The sequence below is a fragment of the Coptis chinensis genome, chromosome 3 (genome assembly GCF_015680905.1).
Source record: "Coptis chinensis isolate HL-2020 chromosome 3, ASM1568090v1, whole genome shotgun sequence".
NCBI lineage: Eukaryota > Viridiplantae > Streptophyta > Magnoliopsida > Ranunculales > Ranunculaceae > Coptis > Coptis chinensis.
Window position 1 is genome coordinate 119,642,839 of NC_141458.1, and position 22,418 is coordinate 119,665,256.

Here is a 22,418-nt window from a genome sequence, read left to right on the forward strand (position 1 = left end):
TTTTGGCCTAATTTGAAAAAAGGTCGGGCACGGGCTATATACTAATTTACTATAAGAAGAAGAAAAGTATGATAACTAGGGTTATCATTCATGTTGATTTGATACTAATATACAAATCAGTGAGGTGAGGAGGGAAACTCGCCAAAGAAGAACCAAGCAAAGGGAAAAGGACTTGTAGCACACTGATTTTGACGATTACTACAATGTGCAATGAAGCAAAGCAAAAAAAAAAAAATTAATCACACCGAAGCTAACCAACATATTAAAACTAATGTGACAAACCAGAAAGTACGAAAGTGATGGCATTGAAAATGATAAACCAAAGAGTTCTAACATCCTACACACGCTTAAAAGTTAGTGGCATAGCAAATTTTACGAGAACAAACAAGTATCGAGAGTGATAAAGGCTCACCAATCAAGATCAAGATTTCCACATAATGATTCAAAGCGAGGATCACGACACCTGAATAAAGAAACATGTCATATTATCAGACTAATAGCAAAACTCAAATTATATTTTACTACATAAATATACAACTCCAAGTCTTACACGCCACACCAGTTCACTACTAACATTCCTTTTAATTTTTTAAACTCCTCAGTATATACAATGATAGCTTAAAGCCCTTAGCAGAGTAGCGTGGAGCGAACACAAGTACGTATCTGCTGAAACCATTTTACGGCTCCTTAATCCCGTCAATAATTTATTTGATCACAGACTTGCTATGATGCGGAATAAACGAAATTTAAAAGAAAAGATGCGGAGATCTTCAAAATGGAGGATTGATTTAAGGACGAAGAAGATTGAATAGAAGAATTGTAGAAATTGAGGGAGAAAAGTATATTAGGTTTTGGAGATTTGATAATTAATAATTGAATTCCTGAACTAAACTACATTGGCATCCTTATATAGATAAGTCATACTTGATAACCAAAAAACCTAAACTTCTATATCTAACCTACACTTCTAAAACTAATTAAACTCTAAATAGAAAATACTAAATATTCCAAATTCCTAATAAATAATAATTCTACTTTGAAAATAATAATCTAGCACAAAAGAAGGAATTATGGTTAGAAAGAGGGGATAGTAATTCTACATCATTCTTCCTTTCTTTTGAAAAACTCGACCTCAAGTTGATGATACGAAAAAAAAATAACATTGTTTTGTCAAAAATATTATTTTCACAATCTTTCTAACGCTTCTTTCAACTTTTTTGGTGAAATTTCCGTAGTCTTTTGTTTGAATTAAATACATGCCCAAAAGAAGCTTAAAACGAACTTTCAACGAATAACGAGAGCATGGTTTTAGCAACACCATACTCCATCGCTAAAGGTGCCTTTGAGCTGGTAAAAGATCCTGGCTACAACGCACAGATGGCGTTGCAAAGGCGTGGCTAAAAAGCGCCTCAAATACTCAAATGCAACGCCAAAGGTGGCGCGGGCAAATGTTCCTAGTTTGTTTGCGGCCGAGGGTGCCGCTAATACACTAATTCCGCTGTTACTTCATTTATTAAAATTAAATTAATTTCAAATTTTTCAAACTATTTGTAGCCGCATGGCGTCACAAAAGAGAGCTTTGTAACAACTAGGATGGCGCTGTAAAAAGTGATACCTTTAGCTACATAACTAGGGCGCCATAAAAAGGCAACCTTTGCAACACTATTTCGGGTTGGAAAGTTTAAATATTTGCCTACATAGTGCGGAAAATTTAAATATTTAGTCAACATTTGGGGGCAAAAGACGCCCAAAATTTAGCCACACACCAAGCTGGCAAAAGATGTCTACGCTACTATAGAATCAAAGCTTTTAGCTACACTAAAATTGTTGCGTAATGATATAAACTCGGTGCTTTATTTGGGACGATTTAGCATTGCAAATGGTGCAATTCATACATATACGCAGACATTTCCATTTACATAATCCTGCCAAAAATTTTTTTTTTTATAGAACACAAGAACTCTATAACAATTCACCACAAATCATAACAAAATGAATTTCATTACTAAATCATTCAATACAAAAGATCTTAAAGAATTCACATAACTATTTTTGCGAAAAACATCGCCTCACATAATCTTAACAACGCTCAACTAAATTTAGATCTAATTATTCAAAACTAAAATTCCACAAATAATGTCTATAACATGCTAATTTGAGCAAAGATCCACTGAGCTTTTCTTGATTCTACTACTACGGCGACCAATAGACCAACTGGCACAACAAATTTAAAAAAAATAAAATCAATGGAAGTAAATTTATTAGAAACATTAATAAACCTAATATACACTCAAGTTGGCAATGCATGTGAAACTATGCACCTCCTATATGTAAATTGGTGCCCATGGCTAAAAGCTTAGAAAGAACTTATCAAAGTTATAACTCGATCACATTCATGAAGGTACAGATCAAATAAGAAGACAAAAATAGTAAAAACTAATAGATTTTGAACTAAATTGTACATGTAAATGCCAAACCATTAAAAACCTCGCGGTCATAAAGTTATCACCAATGAAACAATAAAATAAGCAAGGCTAAAACATCAAGTAAATCAAGCAAACAAGCTCAACTACAAAAAGCGCTCCAACAGATGGCGTGAGTCGATGTAAAGGTATCAACCAACCTATAATGAGATTTTTAACCCCTACCTATGATTTAGGAGTCAGAAGTCTATTCCTTCTATCCTTTTCTTCCTTCTTTCTATCCCTTGCTAATTTTAACAGAGCGAATATCCTTTGTCCTAACCTTTATCGGCTATTCCTTCTATCCTTTTGCAACTATTTTAAAAGTACCAAGTTCTACTCAAAGAAGTTTATCTAAGAAAATTTACAATTTCATACCTCCGATGTCCCATGGCCAAAAGCGAGAATCAGATATAGTGTTTCAAAAAAATAAGGAGGAATCTATATGCTCATAGTTGTAGAGTTTCCCCAAGAAACGATATGTGCAATGCGCCTTTGCTGAAAACTATAATCGCTCAACTCTAAACCCAATCTAATCTCCTCCGTAACCTAAAATAATCATAACAATCTATAAGAAAGCTAGGACAAAGTGAAGGTATACACATAACAATGATCAACCGATATAACTGAAGAACCGCAATTAATCACGCTTTGAATATCCATATTTTAAATAGTAACACTTGATTGTCAATGAAAGCCTAACTATGGAGTGAAGTCCCGATGTCGGGTGTGTGATTGTCAAGTGTCTAGTAGCTCAACTAGTCATGGCCCCGTGGTTGTATTACTAAGATTAAACATATAAACGGAGAAAATCTACCAAAATACATTTATAAGATAAACTGAAACTTGTCACTAAATATTAAATAAAACAATATTAACTTTGAGCAACTTAACTAAAAGGTAGACAAGTCAAGGGGAGCGATCATGGTTGATCCAGACTTAATTTGTTCACTTGAGAACTCTCAAGAATCAGTGGCCTACTAGGCTCCTTTAAAGTGCAAGTCAGGTGCCATAATTAGGAGGTCACTTCCCGATGCCACTTCCGTGCACAACACACCAAATTCCTAGGTCTACATCTATCAAATTTAATGTGCCCATGACCAAATCTCAAAATCAAACAAAATCTTTCTTGTACTTAAAGAGGGGTTGGAAATGCCAAATTCAGCCTAGATGCACAAAGAAACAAAATAGTAGAATACCAAAGGGACCGCGGTCCCTCGAAAAAAATAGAATAAGATCTAACAATAGTAGTATACTACTATCAAGGAAAAAAGAATGATTTCTCGTTGTAAACTAAGAACAGATCGTTGAATGTGCTATCCCACCACTCAACATGACTTAGACACCTATGATGCTTGAGCTCTATGGAGAAGAGTAGATGACAATAGCATCAACAATTATAGTAATGGAGTACGGACATGTAGTGGGATGCTCTTTTGCCCGAAATTTCATGCTTATACTTTTTGGCCAGCCTTTTACATGTTTCCATGTGCAGGTCTGATGATAAATATTCACGCGGTATCGCCCGATACAAATGATTGACAAGTTTGTAGTCAGACAAGTAGCTCGGCCTGTGATATAGCAAAACGAACTTATAAAGGTGCACCTATATGGACTCGCCGATTGCATGCTTTAAAGAATAGCTTGGTCCACTATTAACATCTTTTGATTCAATATACCAGCCAAAAAAGAATTTGGTACCACATCCTCAAAACCATTCAGGATTCTCGGTAGGTCTAACAACCTTATCGATGATACTCTTCTTTACCAATAACACCTTTCTCTTGAAGTAGAATACCAAATGTAATCGATGAACTTACCTTGGCGCAATCTTTTTCAAAATGACTTCACTAAAATGTGGCATTTGCAAAAATGGTGCATCGGGCCGGGTTGATCCGCCCGGATCCCTTTCTTGCACTAAGAGGGAACAGCCGCTTTCTCAAAAGAATGTTAGAGACAAATTATATGATGACAAGGTTCAACACTATAAAGTATATTGTATATGTGCAACAAACTGTACAAAGAAACTTCTTCCCAGATCGACAATAACGAAACACTAAGGCCACCATATGGGTGTGAACTTCTATGTAAATTGAGAGGGCTATTCTTTGGATATAGTAACGGGCAGATTAGGGGACCGTGGATATCGGTGTAACTTGCATTTAATTTTGCATAGTTTTGTTGCCTTTCTTTGTTTGCGGATGAGATTCCTCACACCCCTTCAATATTTCTTATCAAGAAAGGCCGATTTTAAGTATCAGGTTAACAAAAGAACCAATTTGCGAAGAGTGCCTAATATGCAAAAGAGTAAATTTGCATTTTGTGACCATTTTGTAAGCAAGGAAGGAAGTAAGCGTCTGGGATGAATGAATTGCCCGATCTAGTACAAAAGGAAACTCAGAGTAACTAGTCCTTCCAAAACAAGACCAATGACACTTTGAGAAAGCTCAACAATCCTTAATTGCGTGCCTCACCATCCATGCCCCCAGGAGTTCAAGGGTACAACTACCATCCGTTATAAAACAAAAAACAAATAAAAGGAAAGAAAAATAAGTATTCGTGGTTAATATCCTGAACATGGTCATTATCAAAAAAAAGCCAAGTATTTGGAACCATTATGGAATAAACCACACAAATGTTCCTTCCTTCGCTTTAAATATCGCCCAAATCATAACCATAAATAGGGTGCCCTGCAGTCGGTAATTAGGTAAGAAAGCTACTTTACGGAAGAGATGTCATACTACACGGTTGTGTTGGAAAAGCCCCTAGCACACCGCGAGGGGTGAAAGTATTTTAGTCCCACATCGCCTAGGTTCCTACAAGACCGTGGTTACAGATCATGGCATCTACTCATTACTGGAGCTTTCATGAAAACCTCACCTCTCATTATTGGGAAGGTTAGTGGGACACTAACAGCCAGTGAGGAGATGGGTTGTCAAGAACAGCCCATAAACATAAGGATGCTACAAAATGATATTGATTGTCAAAAAAAAAAACTTGCAACTTTCAACTTCTACCCCTTATTCAAATCCACATAAACCAAATACTTTAAGAGATCTTAGAGAATCCTCCGGAACAATGTCCGCGACAGATGAAACAAACCATAAGACATGAAGGGAATAAAATGAAGGAACAAACTAAAGTTGTCTTCAGGGTAAGAATTATCTACCAAAACCACAACCGAGATCACCACATATAGTTCCTCGCTCGAGCCGTGGTAATCAGAGTCAATAAGTTTCCTCCCATATTTTATAACTCCTTCGGCTTTCCGCACCTATATACATTTAAATACTTAACTTCGGACTTGCAAAGGAGAAGAGTTTGTCATGAAGCAGGGAATGTTTGTGGATCCTAACCATGGCAAAGCAAAGTCCATAGCTATGAAGTCATAGAGACCGCTAAAGAAAGGCCTCTCCCCCGGATCGTAGTAATGTTTCTCGCCGAACTCCTTGTTAGAACCACAAACCAATGACCACTAATTTAAAACCTTTGCGCCAAAACGCGACATAATTTCCTGCGATCCGTCAAAAATGAAAATGTTTAAGACGGTCCAAGAATGAAAAGAGAAGCATAAGGGAAACCCAATAATCGACTCAAGAAAGGACGGACTCCGGAAGTTTTCAAGTGATGAGTTCGACAAAACAAATTGGGGGATGGAGAGGGATAGAAGAGATATTTCTAATAATGTGCCATACTCAAATGCAAAATCCAAACTAATAGAAAACAGTCTAGTCCTTTGGAAAGGTGGCTAGTGTATACAATCTGGCCGACTTAGGTGGTGCGAAAAATAAAATATGTCTAGAGACTTACCAAACCCTGTCGAGACTCCATCGGGTTTAATTGCAATAAAAAGTGTGTCTCCATCTGAATAAACAAAGTGCAAATGGTTAACAAACAAGATAACAAAAGTATAACAAAAGTCAGAAGATTCAGAAGATTCATGAGTAGTTCATACCTCTGAAGATATACATCCCCGCCTTAAGCATGTAAACTACAATAATAGACCATTAATTGAATCGAAATGAACAAAACAGATTTTCTAATTAAGTCACATAGTTCGCTTTTTAAATCACAATGACAAGACATTAGCCGGGTTTGAGGCTATGTTACATGGAACCGACATATTATGAAGGTAATCCATGTCGTCAACTTATCCACATGTAGGCTCCGACAAAGCATGTAATATACCTCAATTTTTATATTTCGCCATGTCAATCACTACATTTATCCGTTCAATGTAACTTAGCTTTGAGCCTGGGTACCAGTAAGGGTGGAATTCGAGCAAACAAGCCGAAGCTTTACCATGCTCAAGCCTCGCCTCGCCTAATTACACAAGCTTTAAATCGCTCGAGCTCGGCCATATAGTTAAACGAGCGAGCTCTCGAGCCGAGCTTAAACGAGCCAAGCCTGCCGAGCTCGAGCCCCCCGGTTATTTTACACTATAAATATGCTATTTGAACTAAACGAGCCGAGCTTCATCAAGCTCATTTGTTATTTTACACTATAAATGTTATCCATAAATATGCTATCTCGTAACAAATGAGCTTTGATGAAGCTCGGCCTTGCTTAGTTCAAATAGCATATTTATAGTGTAAAATAACCGGTGGCCCTCGGAGCCTCGGCTTGGGCTTGGCTCGCTTAAGCTCTACTCGAGCTCACTCTGCTTAACTATAAGGAGTTTCAGCTCGAGCTCAATTTAAAGCTTGTGTAATTAGCTTGTCGAGCTTGAGCATGGTAAAGCTCGGCTTGTTTGGCTCAATTCCACCCTTACTAGTACCTAGGCTCAAAGCTAAGTTACATTGAACAGATAAATGTAGTGATCGACATGGCTTAAATATAAAAAATCGAGGTATATTACATGCTTTGTGTCCCATTAATTTAACATGTGGATAAGTTGACGACATGGATTACCTTCATAATATGTCGCGGTCCATGTAACATAGCCTCAAACCCTGGCTAATGTCTTGTCATTGTGATTTAAAAAGCTTAACTATGTGACTTAATTAGAAAATCCCGCTTTTGTTCATTTCGATTCTCAATTAATGGTCTATTATTGTAGTTTACATGCTTAAGGAGCAGGATGTATATGCTGCAGAGGTATGAACTACTCTAGATGAATCTTCTCGGGCTGCACACTTTTGTTATAATCGCTTGTTAACATCCATTTGCACTTTGTTTATTCAGATGGAGCACATTTTTATTGCAATTAAACCCCGATGGAGTGCAGAGAGGTTTGGTAAGTCTCTAGACATATTTTATTTTGCGTAACCACCTAAGTCACAGATCAGATACACTAGCCACCTTTTCCAAAGGACTAGACTGTTTCTATTAGTTTGGATTTTGCATTTGAGTATGGTACATTATTAGAAATATCTCTTCTATCCCTCCATCAACCCAATTTGTTTTGTCGAACTCATCACTTGAAAACTTCGAAGTCCGTCCTTTCTTGGAGTCGATTATCGGGTTTCCTTATCGCTTCTTTTCATTCTTGGACACGCCTTAAACATTTTCATTTTTGACCGTGATCGCAGAAATTATGTCACGCTTTGAGCTAAAGGTTTTAAATTAGTGGGTTCGGTGGTTCCTAACAAGGAGTTCACGAGAAACATTACCACGATCCCAAGGAGAGGCCTTTCTTTAGCGGGGGTTCTATGACTTCCTTAGCTATGGACCCGTGGCTTGCCATGGTTAGGATCACAAACATTCCCTTTGCTTCATGACAAACTCTTTCTCCTTGCAAGTCTGAAGTTAAGCATTTAAATGTATATAGGTCCGGGAAGGCTAAGGAGTTATAAAATATGGGAGGAAACTTATTGAGCTACGCAATCCACGTAAATCGGAGCTGTGAACTATATGTGGTGATCTTTAAGGGTTGTGGTTGGGAGGTAGATAATTCTTACCTGAAGACAACTTTAGTTTTGTTCCCTTCATTTTATTCCCTTCATGTCTTATGGTTTGTTTCATCCAGACGACATTGTTCAAGTTCTCTAAGTATCTCTTAAGCATTTGGTTTATGTGGATTTGGAATAGGGTAGAAGTTGAAAGTTGCAAGTTTTTTTTTTTTTTTTTTTTTTTTGACAATCAATATCATTTTGTAGCATCCTTATGTTTATGGGCTGTTCTTGACAACTCCCATTCCTACCGGGCTGTTAGTGTCCCACTAACCGCCTTTCCCCATAATGAGAGGTGAGGTTTTCCTTTGAAAGCTCGGGTGAACAGTAGATGCCATGATCAGAACCCCGGTCTTGTAGGAACCTAGACGATGTGGGACTAAAATACTTTCACCCCTCGCGGTGCTAGGGCTTTTCCAACACAACCCGTAGTATGACATCCTCTTCCGTAAGTAGCTTTCTTTACCTAATTACCGATACGCAGGGCGATACCCTATATTTATGGTTATGATTTGATCAGATATTTAAAGCCGGAAGGAACATTTGTGTGGTTGCTTCTGTAATTGGTTCCAAATACTTGGCTTTGCTTTTTGCGATAATGACCATGTTCAGATATTAACCACTAATACTTATTTTTCTTTCCTTTTTATTTGTTTTTGTTTTTATAATGATGGTAGTTGTAATTTAACTCCTCGTGGGCATGGATGGTCGAGGCCCGAATTGGGATTGTCGAGCTTTCAAAGTGTCATTCAGGTAATCGCTTTTGGAAGGACTAGTTACTACAGTTTCCTTTTGTACTAGATCAGGCAATTCATCATCCAGATATCGCTTCCTTCCACTACAAAATGGTCACAAAATGCAAATTTACTCATCGCGATATTCGCATTCTTCGCAATAATTGGTTCTTTGTTAACACAATACTTAAAATCAGCCTTTATCGATAAGAAATATTGAAGGGGTGTGAGGGAATCTCATCACAATGTAAACAAAGAGGCAACAAAACTATGCAAAATTAAATGCAAGTTACACCGATATCCCCGGGTCCCCAATCTGCCGCTATTATATCCAAAGAATAGCCCCTCTCAATTTTTACATAGAAGTTCACGTACCATATGGTGGCCTTTAGTGTTTCGTATTGTCGATGCGGGAAGAAGTTTCTTTGTACAGTTTGTTGCACATATACAATATACTTTATAGTGTTGAACCCTACCGCCATATAGCCGGGTCTCTAACATTCTTTTGAGCAGGCCGTTCCTCTTAGTGCAAGAAAGGGATCATGGATCAACCAAGGCAATGCACCATTTTGCAAATACCGCCACATTTTAGTGAAGTCATTTTGAAAAAGATTGCACGAAGGTAAGTTCATCCAATTACATTTGGTATTCTACTTCAAGAGAAAGGTGTTATTGGCTGCAGAAGAGTATCATCCGATAAGGTTGTTAGACCTACCGTAATCCTTTGAATGGTTTTTCGAGGATGTGACTGAAATTTTTTTGGCTGTGGTATATTGAATCAAAAAAGATGTTAATAGTGGACCAAGCTATTCTTTAAAGCATGCAATCGACAGAGTCCATATAGGTGCCCCGCTTTATAAGTCAAGACACTATATCACGTGCCCGAGCTACTTGTACAACTACAAACTTGTCAATCATTTGTATCGGGCGATACCGTGATTGAATATTTGTAACGACTGCATTTGCACATGGAAACATGTAAAAGCCGGCCAAAAAGTATAAGCATGAAATTTCGTGCAAGAGCATCCCACTACATGTCCGCACTCCGTACTATAATTGTTGATGCTATTGTCATCTACTCTTCTCCATAGAGCTCAAGCATCATAGGTGTCTAAGTCATGTTGAGTGGTGGGATAGCACATTCAACGATCTGTTCTTAGTTTACACAGAAATCATTCTTTTTTTCCTTGATAGTAGTATACTACTATTGTTAGATCTTATTCTATTTTTTCGAGGGACACAGGTCCACTGGTATTCTACTATTTTGTTTCTTTGTGCATCTAGGCGTGAATTTGGCATTTCCAACCCCCTCTTTAAGTACAAGAAAGATTTTGTTTGATTTTGAGATTTGGTCATGGGCACATTAAATTTGATAGATGTAGACCTAGGAATTTGGTGTGTTGTGCCTGGAAGTGGCATCTGGGAAGTGACCTCCTAATTATGGCACACAACTTGCACTTTAAGGAGCCTAGTAGGCCACTGATTACTGAGAGTTCTCAAGTGAACAAATTAAGTCCGGATCAACCATGATCGCTCCCCTTGAACTTGTCTACCTTTAGTTCAAGTTGCTCAAAGTTAATATTGTTTTATTTAATATTTAGTGACAAGTTTCAGTTTATCTTATAAATGTATTTTGGTAGATTTTCTCCCGTTTATATGTTTAATCTTAGTAATACAACCACCAGGGCCATGACTAGTTGAGCTACTAGACACTTGACAATCACACACCACAACATGCAGACTCACTCATAGTTAGGCTTTCACTTGACAATCAAGTGTTACTATTTAAAATATGGATATTCAAACGTGATTAATTGCAGTTCTTCAGTTATATCAGTTGATCATTGTTATGTGTATACCTTCACTTTGTCCTAGCTTTCTTATAGATTGTTATGATTATTTTAGGTTCTGGAGGAGATTAGATTGGGTTTAGAGTTGAACGATTATAGTTTTCAGCAAAGACGCATTGCACATATGCGTTTCTTGGGGGAGCTCTACAACTATGAGCATATAGATTCCTCATTATTATTTTGAAACACTATATCTCGATTCTCGCTTTTGGCCATGGGACATCGGAGGTATGAAATTGTAAATTTTCTTCCGATAAACTTCTTTGAGTAGAACTTGGTACTTTTAAAATAGTTGCAAAGGATAGAAGGAATAGCCGAGAAGGATAAAGGTTAGGACAAAGGATATTCCGCCTCTAAACAAGAGCAAAGGGATAGAAGGAATAATAAGGCGGGACTTCCTGACTTCTAAATCATAGGTAGGGGTTAAAAATCTCATTATAGGTTGGTTGATACCTTTACATCCGACTCGCCATTTGTTGGAACCGCTTTTTGTAGTTGAGCTTGTTTGTTTTGATTTACTTGATGTTTAGCCTTGCTTATTTTATTGTTTCATTGGTGATAACTTTATGACACGAGGTTTTTAATGGTTTGGCATTTACATGTACAATTTAGTTCAAAATCTATTAGTTTTTACTATTTTTGTCTTCTTATTTGATCCGTACCTTCATGAATGTGATCGAAGTTATAACTTTGATAAGTTCTTTCTAAGCTTTTAGCCATGGGCACCAATTTACGATATAGGAGGTGCATAGTTTCACATGCATTGCCAACTTGAGTGTATATTAGGTTTATTAATGTTTCTAATAAATTTATTTTAATTGATTTTATTTTTTTTAAATTTGTTGTGCGATTGGTCTATTGGTCGCCGTAAGTAGTAGAATCAAGAAGAAGCTCCGAAAGTGGATCTTTGCTTTCAAATTAGCATGTTATAGACATTATTTGTGGAATTTTAGTTTTGAATAATTCGCCTAAATTTAGTTGAACGTTGTTAAGATTATGTGAGACGATGTTTTTAATAAAAAATAGTTATGTGAATTCTTTAAGATCTTTTGTATTGAATGATTTAGTAATGAAATTCATTTTGTTATGATTTGTGGTGAATTGTTATAGGGTTCTGTGTTCTATAAAAATGTTTTGGGCAGGATTATGTAAATGGAAATGTATGTGTATATGTATGAATTGCACCATTTGCAATGCTAAATCGCCCCAAATAAAGCACCGGAGTTTATATCATTCGCAACAATTTTAGTGTAGCTAAAAGCTTTGATTCTATAGTAACGTAGACATCTTTTGCCACGCTTTGGTGTGTGGCTAAATTTTTGGACGCCTTTTGCCATAAATGTTCGCCTAAATATTTAAATTTTCCACTACTGTAGGCAAATATTTAAACTTTCCAAGAATCGAAATAGTGTTGCAAAAGGTTGCCTTTTATGCATTTAGTTGTGTAGCTAAAGGTATCACTTTTGCAACGCCATCCTAGTTGTTACAAGCTCTCTTTTTGACGCCACGTGGCCGCAAATAGTTTGAAAAAATTTGAAATTAATTTAATTTTAATAAATGAAGTAGCAAGCAACGGAATTAGTGTATTAGCAGCACCCTCAGGCGTCGCAACAAACTAGGAACATTTGCCACGCCACCTTTGGCGTTGCATTTGAGTATTTGAGACGCACTTTTTAGCCACGCCTTTGCAACGCCATCTGGTGCGTTGCGACAGATCTTTTGCCACGCTCAAAGGCACCTTTAGCGATGGAGTATGGCGCTGCTAAAACCATGCTCTGTTGTAGTGGAATTTCATTCGACGACACTTGTTACGATATTTCTTGTGCTTCTTCAAATAACATGTAACCATTAGAGAAGAGAACAACGCAAACGGATCTTCAAAAGATGGAAAAATAAAAGTTGGTGTGCACTCCCCTTCTTGAAAAATCTTACATTTTTGTCCAATTTGTAGACTTTGAAAGTTGGAATCTTCATAAGCAATATGTAGCGTATTCTTTGTAACTTGTGGAGAATCAACATAAGAAACAACATCTTTTTCGTTCATAGTTTCAATTTCTTAAAGAGTAGAGACTGGTGTGGGTTGAGGTATAATTGAAGTGGTGAGGAAAATTTTCGGTGGGGATATAGGAACAAGGTTTTATGGATTATTGTAGAGGTGCTAGAGTTTGTAAAAGTGGTGGTGTTAGGGTTTGTAAAAGCTATAGTGTGAGGGAATGCTTCTTTGAACATATTCGTGAGTCTCGTCTCCAAAGCTTCAAACTTTAAATCAATGTTCAATTCTAACTTAAGTTTGTTGGCCGGTTGGCCGATAGTGTCTAGTGTCTACTAGTTCTTTCTTCGTAACATATTCAGCCATTGAGAGAAAAAAAAAAATTGGTGGTTTGCAGAAGTGGTGGTGGTAGTGGATCGTTTTCTTGATCAAAATCTAAAAAGTGGGGCTCTTGATACCAATTGATGCAGAATAAAAAGATTTAGAAGAAAAGATGAGGAGATCTTCAAAAGGGAAAATTGATTTAAGGAGGAAGAAGATTGAATAGAATAATTGTGGAAGTTGAGGGAGAAAAGTATATTAGGTTTTGGAGATTTGATAGTTTGATAATTGATAATTGAATTCCTGAACTAAACTACAATGACCTCTTATATAGATAAGCCATACTTGATAACCAAGAAACCTAAACTTCTATATCTAACCTACACTTCTAAAACTAATTAAACTCTAAATAGAAAATACTAAATATTCCAAATTCCTAATAAATAATAATTCTACTTTGAAAATAATAATCTTAGCACAAAATAAGGAATTATGGTTAGAAAGAGGGGCTAGTAATCCTACATCATGTTGCTTGATACGCAGTTGGGCTAAGGTCAACACTATGGTTAGAAACTTTTCTCTGTCATTTTGCCATAGTTCTAGGTCATTGGTTACAATCAACAACAAAAACTCTTCATAATTTCAAGTCACTGGCAATTATTAAAAAAAAAAAAAAAAATAGAAACTGCAGCTCACTTGTTTAGGCACTTGAATCACCTCTCTAAACCGACCAACGGGCTTCTTGCTGCTGATCTCCATTGGCCTTCGCCATGATTAAAAACAAGCATATGAGTTTTAAAAAATCATCTACACAATGAGGAGATAAAAAACAAGTACCTGTTCTTATTAACCCGACCGCCCATTTTCTCTTCTTTAATCTTTTGATGCATAGCATGAAAACCATTAGAACGTGCTTTCTGAAGCTCTTCAAGTGACACATCAGCAAGTTTGTTCTCTATTTCTTGCTCTATCTCTAAATCCTCCTATTTAAGAAAAAAATTAGTCTGACTAATGATTAATTAATAACAAAAATATCACAATTAAGTTGTAAGATACCACCAACCTCTTCTGAGGAGGATTCATGTTCATCACTCTCATCAAACCTTTTTTTACTTGAAGTGGATGCAATGTTTTCTAAATTATTTTTGCCCATTAATCACAGCAAATTAACCTGATTAAAAAAAGGTATATATACTAGTAAACCAAAACTACAACTTTGGGGTCGAAATAATTTGGACATATGTCCATTTATATAACACCAGAATAAATGAAACTAACAGAGTGAGATAAAAAAAAAAAAAAAAAAAAAAAAAATCACTACAAATTAGGAAAGATTCCGTGCCTGCTTATCTCCACAATCACACTGCCCAATTGTTAATTAACTGTAAGTTTTATGAAATTTGCTCAAATAACCTTTCGATTTCTGATGAGATCATTTCTTTTTCAATATCAATTGATCCAGTTAGCCATTTTTGTCTTAGATTCATTTTTAAGCACTATAATGTAAGTGGCAAGTCATGAACATAAGTTACATCAGAACAATATAGCTACTTAATAATTCAAGAATACAAGAGTTAGAGTTAGAGTAGGGATGTCCATTCTACTTTGAAAATAAAAATCTTAAAACCGAAAAAAATAAGGACCAATTATCGAGTTAGACAAAACCCGAACCCACATCATGACGAAATACATAGGGTCGGGTTTGGTCACACTATCTAAACCCGGACCGACCAACCATAGTTCCCGATAATTTGGCCCTAACAACAAAAGGGTTAAAAAGCCCAAACCATATCCAACAAAAAAAAACCCAAAACCAGCTTATATAGGTTAAAATGCCGATCAAAACCCAACCCGAACCGGACCATAATTCCCAACAACTATATTTTCATTTATTATCTATTTATCTTCAACAAACTTTTGGTCTTTTTTGCTCATTACTATTTACTTTTTGGTCTTCAAAAACAAATTACCTTTCCATTACCCTTACTACCTTTCTCTCTTCCTTCCAACTTTTCCCCAAGAACAAGATGAAAACCATTAATCACACGCTCATGATGAAGAGCTCTGGGTTTGATGACACATCTTAAATTTGCATTCATTCTATTTTTAAAGACCTCCTCAAATATCTCTTTCTAAAGAAAAAAATTAGTCTGAAAGCAAATCAATTAATTCGGATAACAAAAATATCATACCAAAAGAACCAGAAACTCCCAAAAGGCCATCAATCTTATTGTCAAATCATGTTCGGATTCACACCACCACCTTTTTTCGAAACTCCCAAAAACCATCAATCTTATCTAAAGTTATTTTTGCTTGGAATTGCTTGCTTTTAACCTGATTACTTTTTTGTCTTTTGCTTTTCAAAAAATGCAATCTCGTGTGTTTTTGAATCTTTGAACTTTTTACGATGTTAAAGTTAAACATATCAAATCCAATAAAAGAAGATTGAATTTTGATTAATTAGATGAAAAAGAGGTTTTTTCTTGAGATCTTGAGATCTAATAAACTAAAATGACGTTCCCGATGAAGAGATTTAATATTTTTTATTTCATATATTTGTTTTTACCATACCCCAAGTTTTAACCCGAGTCTCAAATGCACCAAATATAGTGGTTATTAGGGTTTGGTCACATGTATCCAACAAAATACCAAACTTAACCCGACCAAGAAAGAATGGGGTGGCAACCCGATATAAGTTCAAAACCGAAAAAATCGGTTCTTAATAATTCAAGAATACCCGTTTGGACATCCCTAAGTTAGAGTGAAAACACTATATATGTTTACAAGTTCACTGAATTTAAGTAAGTGTAGGTTTTCTCATTTAAATGCAAATCAAGTCTTTCTACTTAAATGAAAAATAAAGCAAACACCAAGTTATTTATTTTTTGGAGTAATAATAAAATGGTTTTTTTTCGTTGAAATATATGAGAGTAGGACTGTAGGATAAGAGGGAGAGATTGTGGACATTTTGTTCTCCAGATTTCACCGTAAGTTGAAGGTTATATATGTGGACACCTGTCCAAATTATTTTGTAAGGTGTAAAAGTCAGTATTTTCCACCCGAGTGGACAAGTATTTTTATCGTAAGAGACGTTACATAAATTTGAATGTGGAAACATTAATTTATTCAAATATATAAACAAACCAAATTTATAAGCTGAGAGGAACATCAGATGTCTCCATTTACTAAATTTAGGTCGGAAAGTTTTCAATTAGATAACATCAAACTAGACGATAAATTGTTATTAGGATTTGAGATACAATATGCCAAATAGGTTTAAGTGCTCTATCTCTCTCTTTCTTCTTCTTCTTATTTTCCTCCTCCTTACCATTCGGTTGAGAAATCCAGTTACAGTTACAGAGCCAAAAGTTTGGCAGATGAAAAATGTAAAAGTTGCATGTGCGTAGTTGGAACTGTTTGCATAGTGCCTTCTGCCCTTCTCCCAGTTTTGGTATAACTCACTATGCAAGATTTACGATTCTTCAAGTTAGTAATGACATCTGGGTCTTTTGATTTCTTTAACAATTAATTTCTTCATCAGTTCCTAATGAAACCTAAAAGCACTACACTTTACCAGTGCATTGGAAAGGAAAGATACATACATCAGATGATGTAAACATGCTCGTTTAATGAATTTGAACATCTTACCTTTTTCTCAGCAAGAGGCTCATGCTCAAATTGAAAGCAATATCTCTTATTAAATACAAGAAACCCACACAAAAACTGGTTTGTATACAAAATTGGCTTCAATGCAACCTAACATATGAATATATGAATAAAATAAACCTCATAACTAGCATCGGATGAATGCAATGTTTGAGCTTCTCACTGGATTATGTATATCTCTATTTCAGCAAGATATGCCAAAACACACCAGTTGAAGGTTGGAAGTAATGTTTTTTTGGAGATGGTGAAGGAGATGGTGGTTGGGGAAAGATGAGACTGGACTTCGGTTTTGAAGTTGCCTATGTACCCAAATGTATTGCTTGGGATCAAGTCTCGATCGCGTAGTTCTGGAAAAATGACGAAGGTTCGATTTTATAGGTAGGATTGGTGATAGTTACTTCCTCGTTCTCCAATATTCCAATCGTGGGATGAAGTTGGAGAACTAGCGGGAGAACTGTCCAATCATGGGATGAAGTTGGAGAGCTGGCGGGACAACTGTCAGCTCATGGGATGAAGTTGGAGAGCTGGCGGGAGAGCTGTCAGCTCGTGGGATGAAGTTGGTGAACTGGCGGGAGAACTGTCAGCTCGTGGGATGAAGTTGGAGAACTGGCGGGACATCTGTCAGCTCGTGGGATGAAGTTGGAGAACTGGCGGGAGAACTGTCAGCTCGTGGGATGAAGTTGGAGAACTAGCGGATAACTGTCAGCTCGTGGGATGAAGTTGGTGAACTGTCATCTCGTGGGATAAAGTTGGAGAACTGGTGGGAGAACTGTCCAATCATGGGATGAAGTTGGAGAGTCGGGGACAAATCGGCTCGATGGGATGAAGTTGGAGAGTTTGGCGGGAGAGCTATCGTCGTGGGATGAAGTTGGTGAATGGGGGGAGAACCTGTCATTTCGTGGGATGAAGTTGGAGAATCGGGCGGGACATCTGTCACTCGTAGGATGAAGTTGAGAACCGGGCGGGAGAACTGGCTGTCAGGTTGTGGGATGAAGTTGGAGAACTGGCTGGACATCTGTCAGCTCGTGGGATGAAGTTAGTTGGTGGAAGTTGTTTCTTGAATGTGGACGAAGTTGTGTAGGTATGTAGGCTTTGAGCATGGGCTCTGAGCGTGGGCTTTTTGTAGATAAGCTCTGAGCATGTGCTCTAAGCGTGAGTTTTTTTGTAGCATGGACTCTGAGCGTAGGCTTTATATTGAATTGGGCTTTTATTGGGCCACATTTGTGGGGGCCGGAACATCACCCTCTCTTTGTTACATGGGCAAAGCCTGTGTGGCAAAGAAGTAATTTATTATTATTATTTTTTATTTTTTTTTTTGTACTTGGTAGGTATGTAAATTATTATATTAACGGGTAAAATATAATTGATGGGGAAATATCTTGAAGGGTTCGATATAAGTGTATCGAAGGTCAAAGCTAAGTTTGATATAGTCTATGAATAGTTAAATATAGTGGGTAAGAACAATTAAAAGCAAAAGGGTCGGCAGTTTAAGCAATTAGTTAGTGCATGTCAGTTTGGTAAATAGGGTAGTTTGGCTTGGATGGTTGGGCCTTCAAATAACAAAAGCTAAGAAATAGATCGGCTACATTTAAACATGATTGCTTTAAATATGGGAAGGAGACGTTGGCTGTATCACCAAGTTTGTTTGAAGATTGGAAAGGTAAACTCACTAGAGGTAAATTTGAAGTTTGAAGATTGGCAATAATGGAACGGGAATGTTGAAGATTGTCTCTGTTGAAGTTTGTTCTTAAAATTTTTGGTACACTTAGAATAATGCATTCACCAAGTTTATTCTAAGTTAGAAGATCGGCTTTTCTTATCAAAGGATCGACAAAAGAACTGCAACAATATACAGCGGCAATGCAAAGGGATTGACAACTCATTCAGCGGCAATTCATTCAGCGGCTATTCAAAGTATCGAGCGGCATCGGCAGTTCAAAGAATCGGCATCGGCAGTTCATAGGATCGGCAATCAAAGGATCATCGGTAAGTGTGGCAAATCAACTTCATATGTTAGAAAACACAGTGGCAATTTAATTAGCGGCAAATCAAGCAGCGGCAAATCAAGTAGATCCAGCGGCAAATTTAACTTCATAAATATTGATTAGAGGCATTTCAATTCGAAGGGATTATGACAATTTGCATACTCTTCTCAACAAGCCCATTTATTATGATCGGCAGAGTGTTGCGTAGGATCAGGAGAACCATGAAAATTATTGCAACTGTGCGACAACAGAGAAGGCTTATTGTCGTGTGCATTGAGTACTCATCATAGTCGGGATCAAAAAAATTGCGATAAGTTGAAACCATTGCTATAAATCGAGGATTATGCAGATGTGGCAAATTGAATGTTAAAACCCTACCCTAGCGCTTGCAAAGAAAGTGCTCGAAGTACTCCTTCAGCTAAGTCCACTGGAAGATCATCTCTGAGTTCAAGGGGCAACTGAGGTAGGACATGTCGAAGATCACAATCTGCACCTTTCAAAAAAAATCAACAGCAGCTCGTTTGCTTTCTTCTGATACTTTTGGCTGATAGCCATCAGCAGAGGTTTTAGGAAGTAGCAATAAGTTTGCCTGTGATAATGATAGCATGGCCATCAAATGCAAAACTGACAACATTTCGTACCAAGCATTAGATAAGACCGTTTCCTCTGCCTCATCCTCCTGATTAACCCAAACAAATTGCAATTTGTGCTATAACAAGCTTCCTTCTTTAACTAAACCCAATAGAACTGGTAAGTAATCTTCAAGAGCCTGCTGAGGATCAGCTAGTGATGAGCCTCCATGTTGTGTAGCTGTTTTCCTCCTTGGTTTTGTTGTTGCTGGTGCTTCTTGGCCAGCCATGACAACTATTCTAGTTCTAAGACCAGAGAGGTGTTCCACTAAATTCTTAGACAAGTTATCACCAAGTGGCTGAGAGAGATCAACGGGTTAGGGGTCCTAATTAAGTCCGGGTACAAACACGGCAATCTCCCCCAAACAGTTCGAATGGGCAACCATAAATTTTGTCAGTGTTTGAGGTAAAGGCAAAAGAAAAGGAGAAAATCTTTTGCTTCAAACCCGCACGATGACAATAATGCAATTTCATGGAGCTGACATTGGGGGTTTACACTGAACATGGAGCAAGTAATCTTTTCATGGATCAAATCAACATTCTCTAAACTACTTTGATATTGGAACCAACATTCCACAACATCTCTTTTTCGGTTTGTGAGCTCATGATCACGGCTTGCAATGAGGAAATGTTGTGGGCTCACTTCAAAATAATGGGATAGATATCCAACTCTATCAGCTCCAATCTCATTGACATCGCTTCCACAATTTTCAGAGGTGGTCGACACCGATTTTCAAGAGAATGCTATAAGATTTCCGGAGGGCAAATAAAAAGCGTGGTAAGTCAAGTACGACCCGTGACAAATTTAACTATAGCCAGCAAATCGAAAGTAGCGGCCATTCATGCAAATCTTATGGTGGTAATTCAAAGTGATCGGGGCAGAAGTGGTTTCCAAAATCCGTTAGGAATTGGGTATTCACATTAAATCATTATCTTTGATCGGCAAACAAGGCCATAAAGTAGGTCGGGTTTTTGAATGCGTTGTTGGTCGGCAACTTGAAGCGGTCGGTCAATTTTTGAATAAATTTGGTCCGAGTTTAACAATACTAATTGGATGTGGAGAAGGTATTTGATATAGAAGGCGGTTCAAATTGTTACATATACTAGATAAGGCTTGCCTCCAAGACCAACTTCTTGTTACATATATTAGATCAGGCGGCTCAAATTGTTACATATATTAGATGAATATCATGAAAAGGTGGATTATTTTAGGGTTGAGTGTGAAGAGAATGATGATATGATTGAGAAGCATGCAGTTGAAACTAAGAAATCGGGCGTTGTTGTTGCGTGAAAGCATCGGCAATTCTTTGGACTTTGGAAATCGAGAGAGATTCGGAGAAACGGGAAAAATTGCAACAGCTGTTAGATTATTATACTATGTGTTATAGGAAGTTGGAAGACGTATCACCGTCGGATCTAAAAGGTGTTCCAGTTCCATTGGAGGATAGCATTATGCCACAACTTCTTGAGTGAAGTTTTTGTTTTTTATTGTTAGGATGATGTGAGGTTAGGTTACGGTTTTTTATTTCTCGATTATGTTTATTTTTTCCACTGTATTCATGAAATTTAGATTTTATTTATTTATTTTTTATTTTTTTATTTTTTTATTATTAGATTGGTAATCAAAATAGATCGAAATATAAAAGGTCGGTCAAAAGATATAAGTGTCTGGTAATCTGGCCTTGAGGTAGATCGGCAAAAGAGATATAAGAATTAAAGATAACGTAATTGGGTGTTGCCGCCCCCATAATATAATAATAACTTAATGAAATTTGAGGTGTCGCCGCTCCCAAAGTGTAATGATAACATAATGAAATTTTGGGTGTCGCCGCCCCCATAATGTAATGATAACGTAATGAAATTTGGGGGCATAGTGTAATGATAACGTAATGAAATTTGGGGGGTCGCCGCCCCCAAGATAACGTAATGAAATTTGGGGTGTCGCCGCCCCCATAGTGTAATGATAACGTAATGAATTTTGGGTGGTCGCCGCCCCCAAGATAACGTAATAAAATTTGGGGTGTCGCCCCATAGTGTAATGATAATATAATGAAATCTGGGGTGTCAGCCCCATAGTGTAATGATAACGTAATGAATTTTGGGGTCGCCCCAAGATAACGTAATGAAATTTGGGGTGTTCGCCCCCATAGTGTAATGATAACGTGATGAAATCTGGGTGTCGCCCCCATAGTGTAATGATAACGTCGCAGCCCTTATAGTGTAATGATAACGTAATGAATTTTGGGGGGTCGCCGCCCCCAAGATAACATAATGAAATCTGGGGTGTCGCCGCCCCCATAGTGTAATGATAACGTAATTAAATTTGGGGTGTCGCCGCCCCCATAGTGTAATGATAACGTAATGAAATTTGGAGTATTGCCGCCCCCAAAGTGTAATGATAACGTAATGAAATTTGGGGTATCGCTGCCCCCAAGTGTAATGATAATATAATGATTTAATTTAATGGTTAAAATGTATGAATATAATGAAATGTTATGAATGCTAATTTAAATATATGCATGTATGTATGAATGACAAATGAATTATAAATGTAAAAGATATTTAAGACACCCCATGTATGAATGGAAGGTCTTTTATTTGATGACAAAGTGATACTCGTTATTGCAAGATTTTTTATTATTATTATTATTTTTTTTTTGTAGTGAATCAATATGACTTTGGAGACAACAAATGATTATCAACATCATCATATGGACAATTGGTAAAGGTTTGGGCTACTATCAACTCTTGTTCCATTATAAGGTCAAACACTCTATGTTATATGTCAATCCATTCTTTAGGGAGGCAACAAATAGAAAGTTATCGACATCATCATATGGACATATCGGCATGTTGATGAGCCCTAAGATTTGGGCTACTATCGACATCG

General features: G+C 37.0%; 1 protein-coding gene and 1 pseudogene across 2 annotated transcripts in view; both read right to left on the reverse strand.

Moving 5' to 3' along the window:
• LOC147513712 (rRNA biogenesis protein rrp36-like) overlaps positions 1 to 14,443 on the reverse strand; it is a 34,079-nt gene extending 19,636 nt beyond the window's left edge. For both annotated transcript variants that reach the window (XR_015215598.1, XM_086596918.1), the window contains exons 1-3: positions 14,312 to 14,443; positions 14,086 to 14,231; positions 13,945 to 14,011 (exon numbers count right to left, since the gene is read on the reverse strand). Coding sequence is in view for 1 of the 2 variants with exons in the window: in XM_086596918.1 (XP_086453044.1) it covers positions 13,945 to 14,011; positions 14,086 to 14,231; positions 14,312 to 14,401 (303 nt within the window). In the remaining variant the exon portion in view is untranslated. The remainder of the gene's footprint in view (positions 1 to 13,944; positions 14,012 to 14,085; positions 14,232 to 14,311) is intronic.
• A 4,797-nt stretch (positions 14,444 to 19,240) lies between these two features.
• LOC147513713 (uncharacterized) lies at positions 19,241 to 19,914 on the reverse strand (annotated as a pseudogene).
• Positions 19,915 to 22,418: the final 2,504 nt, after the last annotated feature.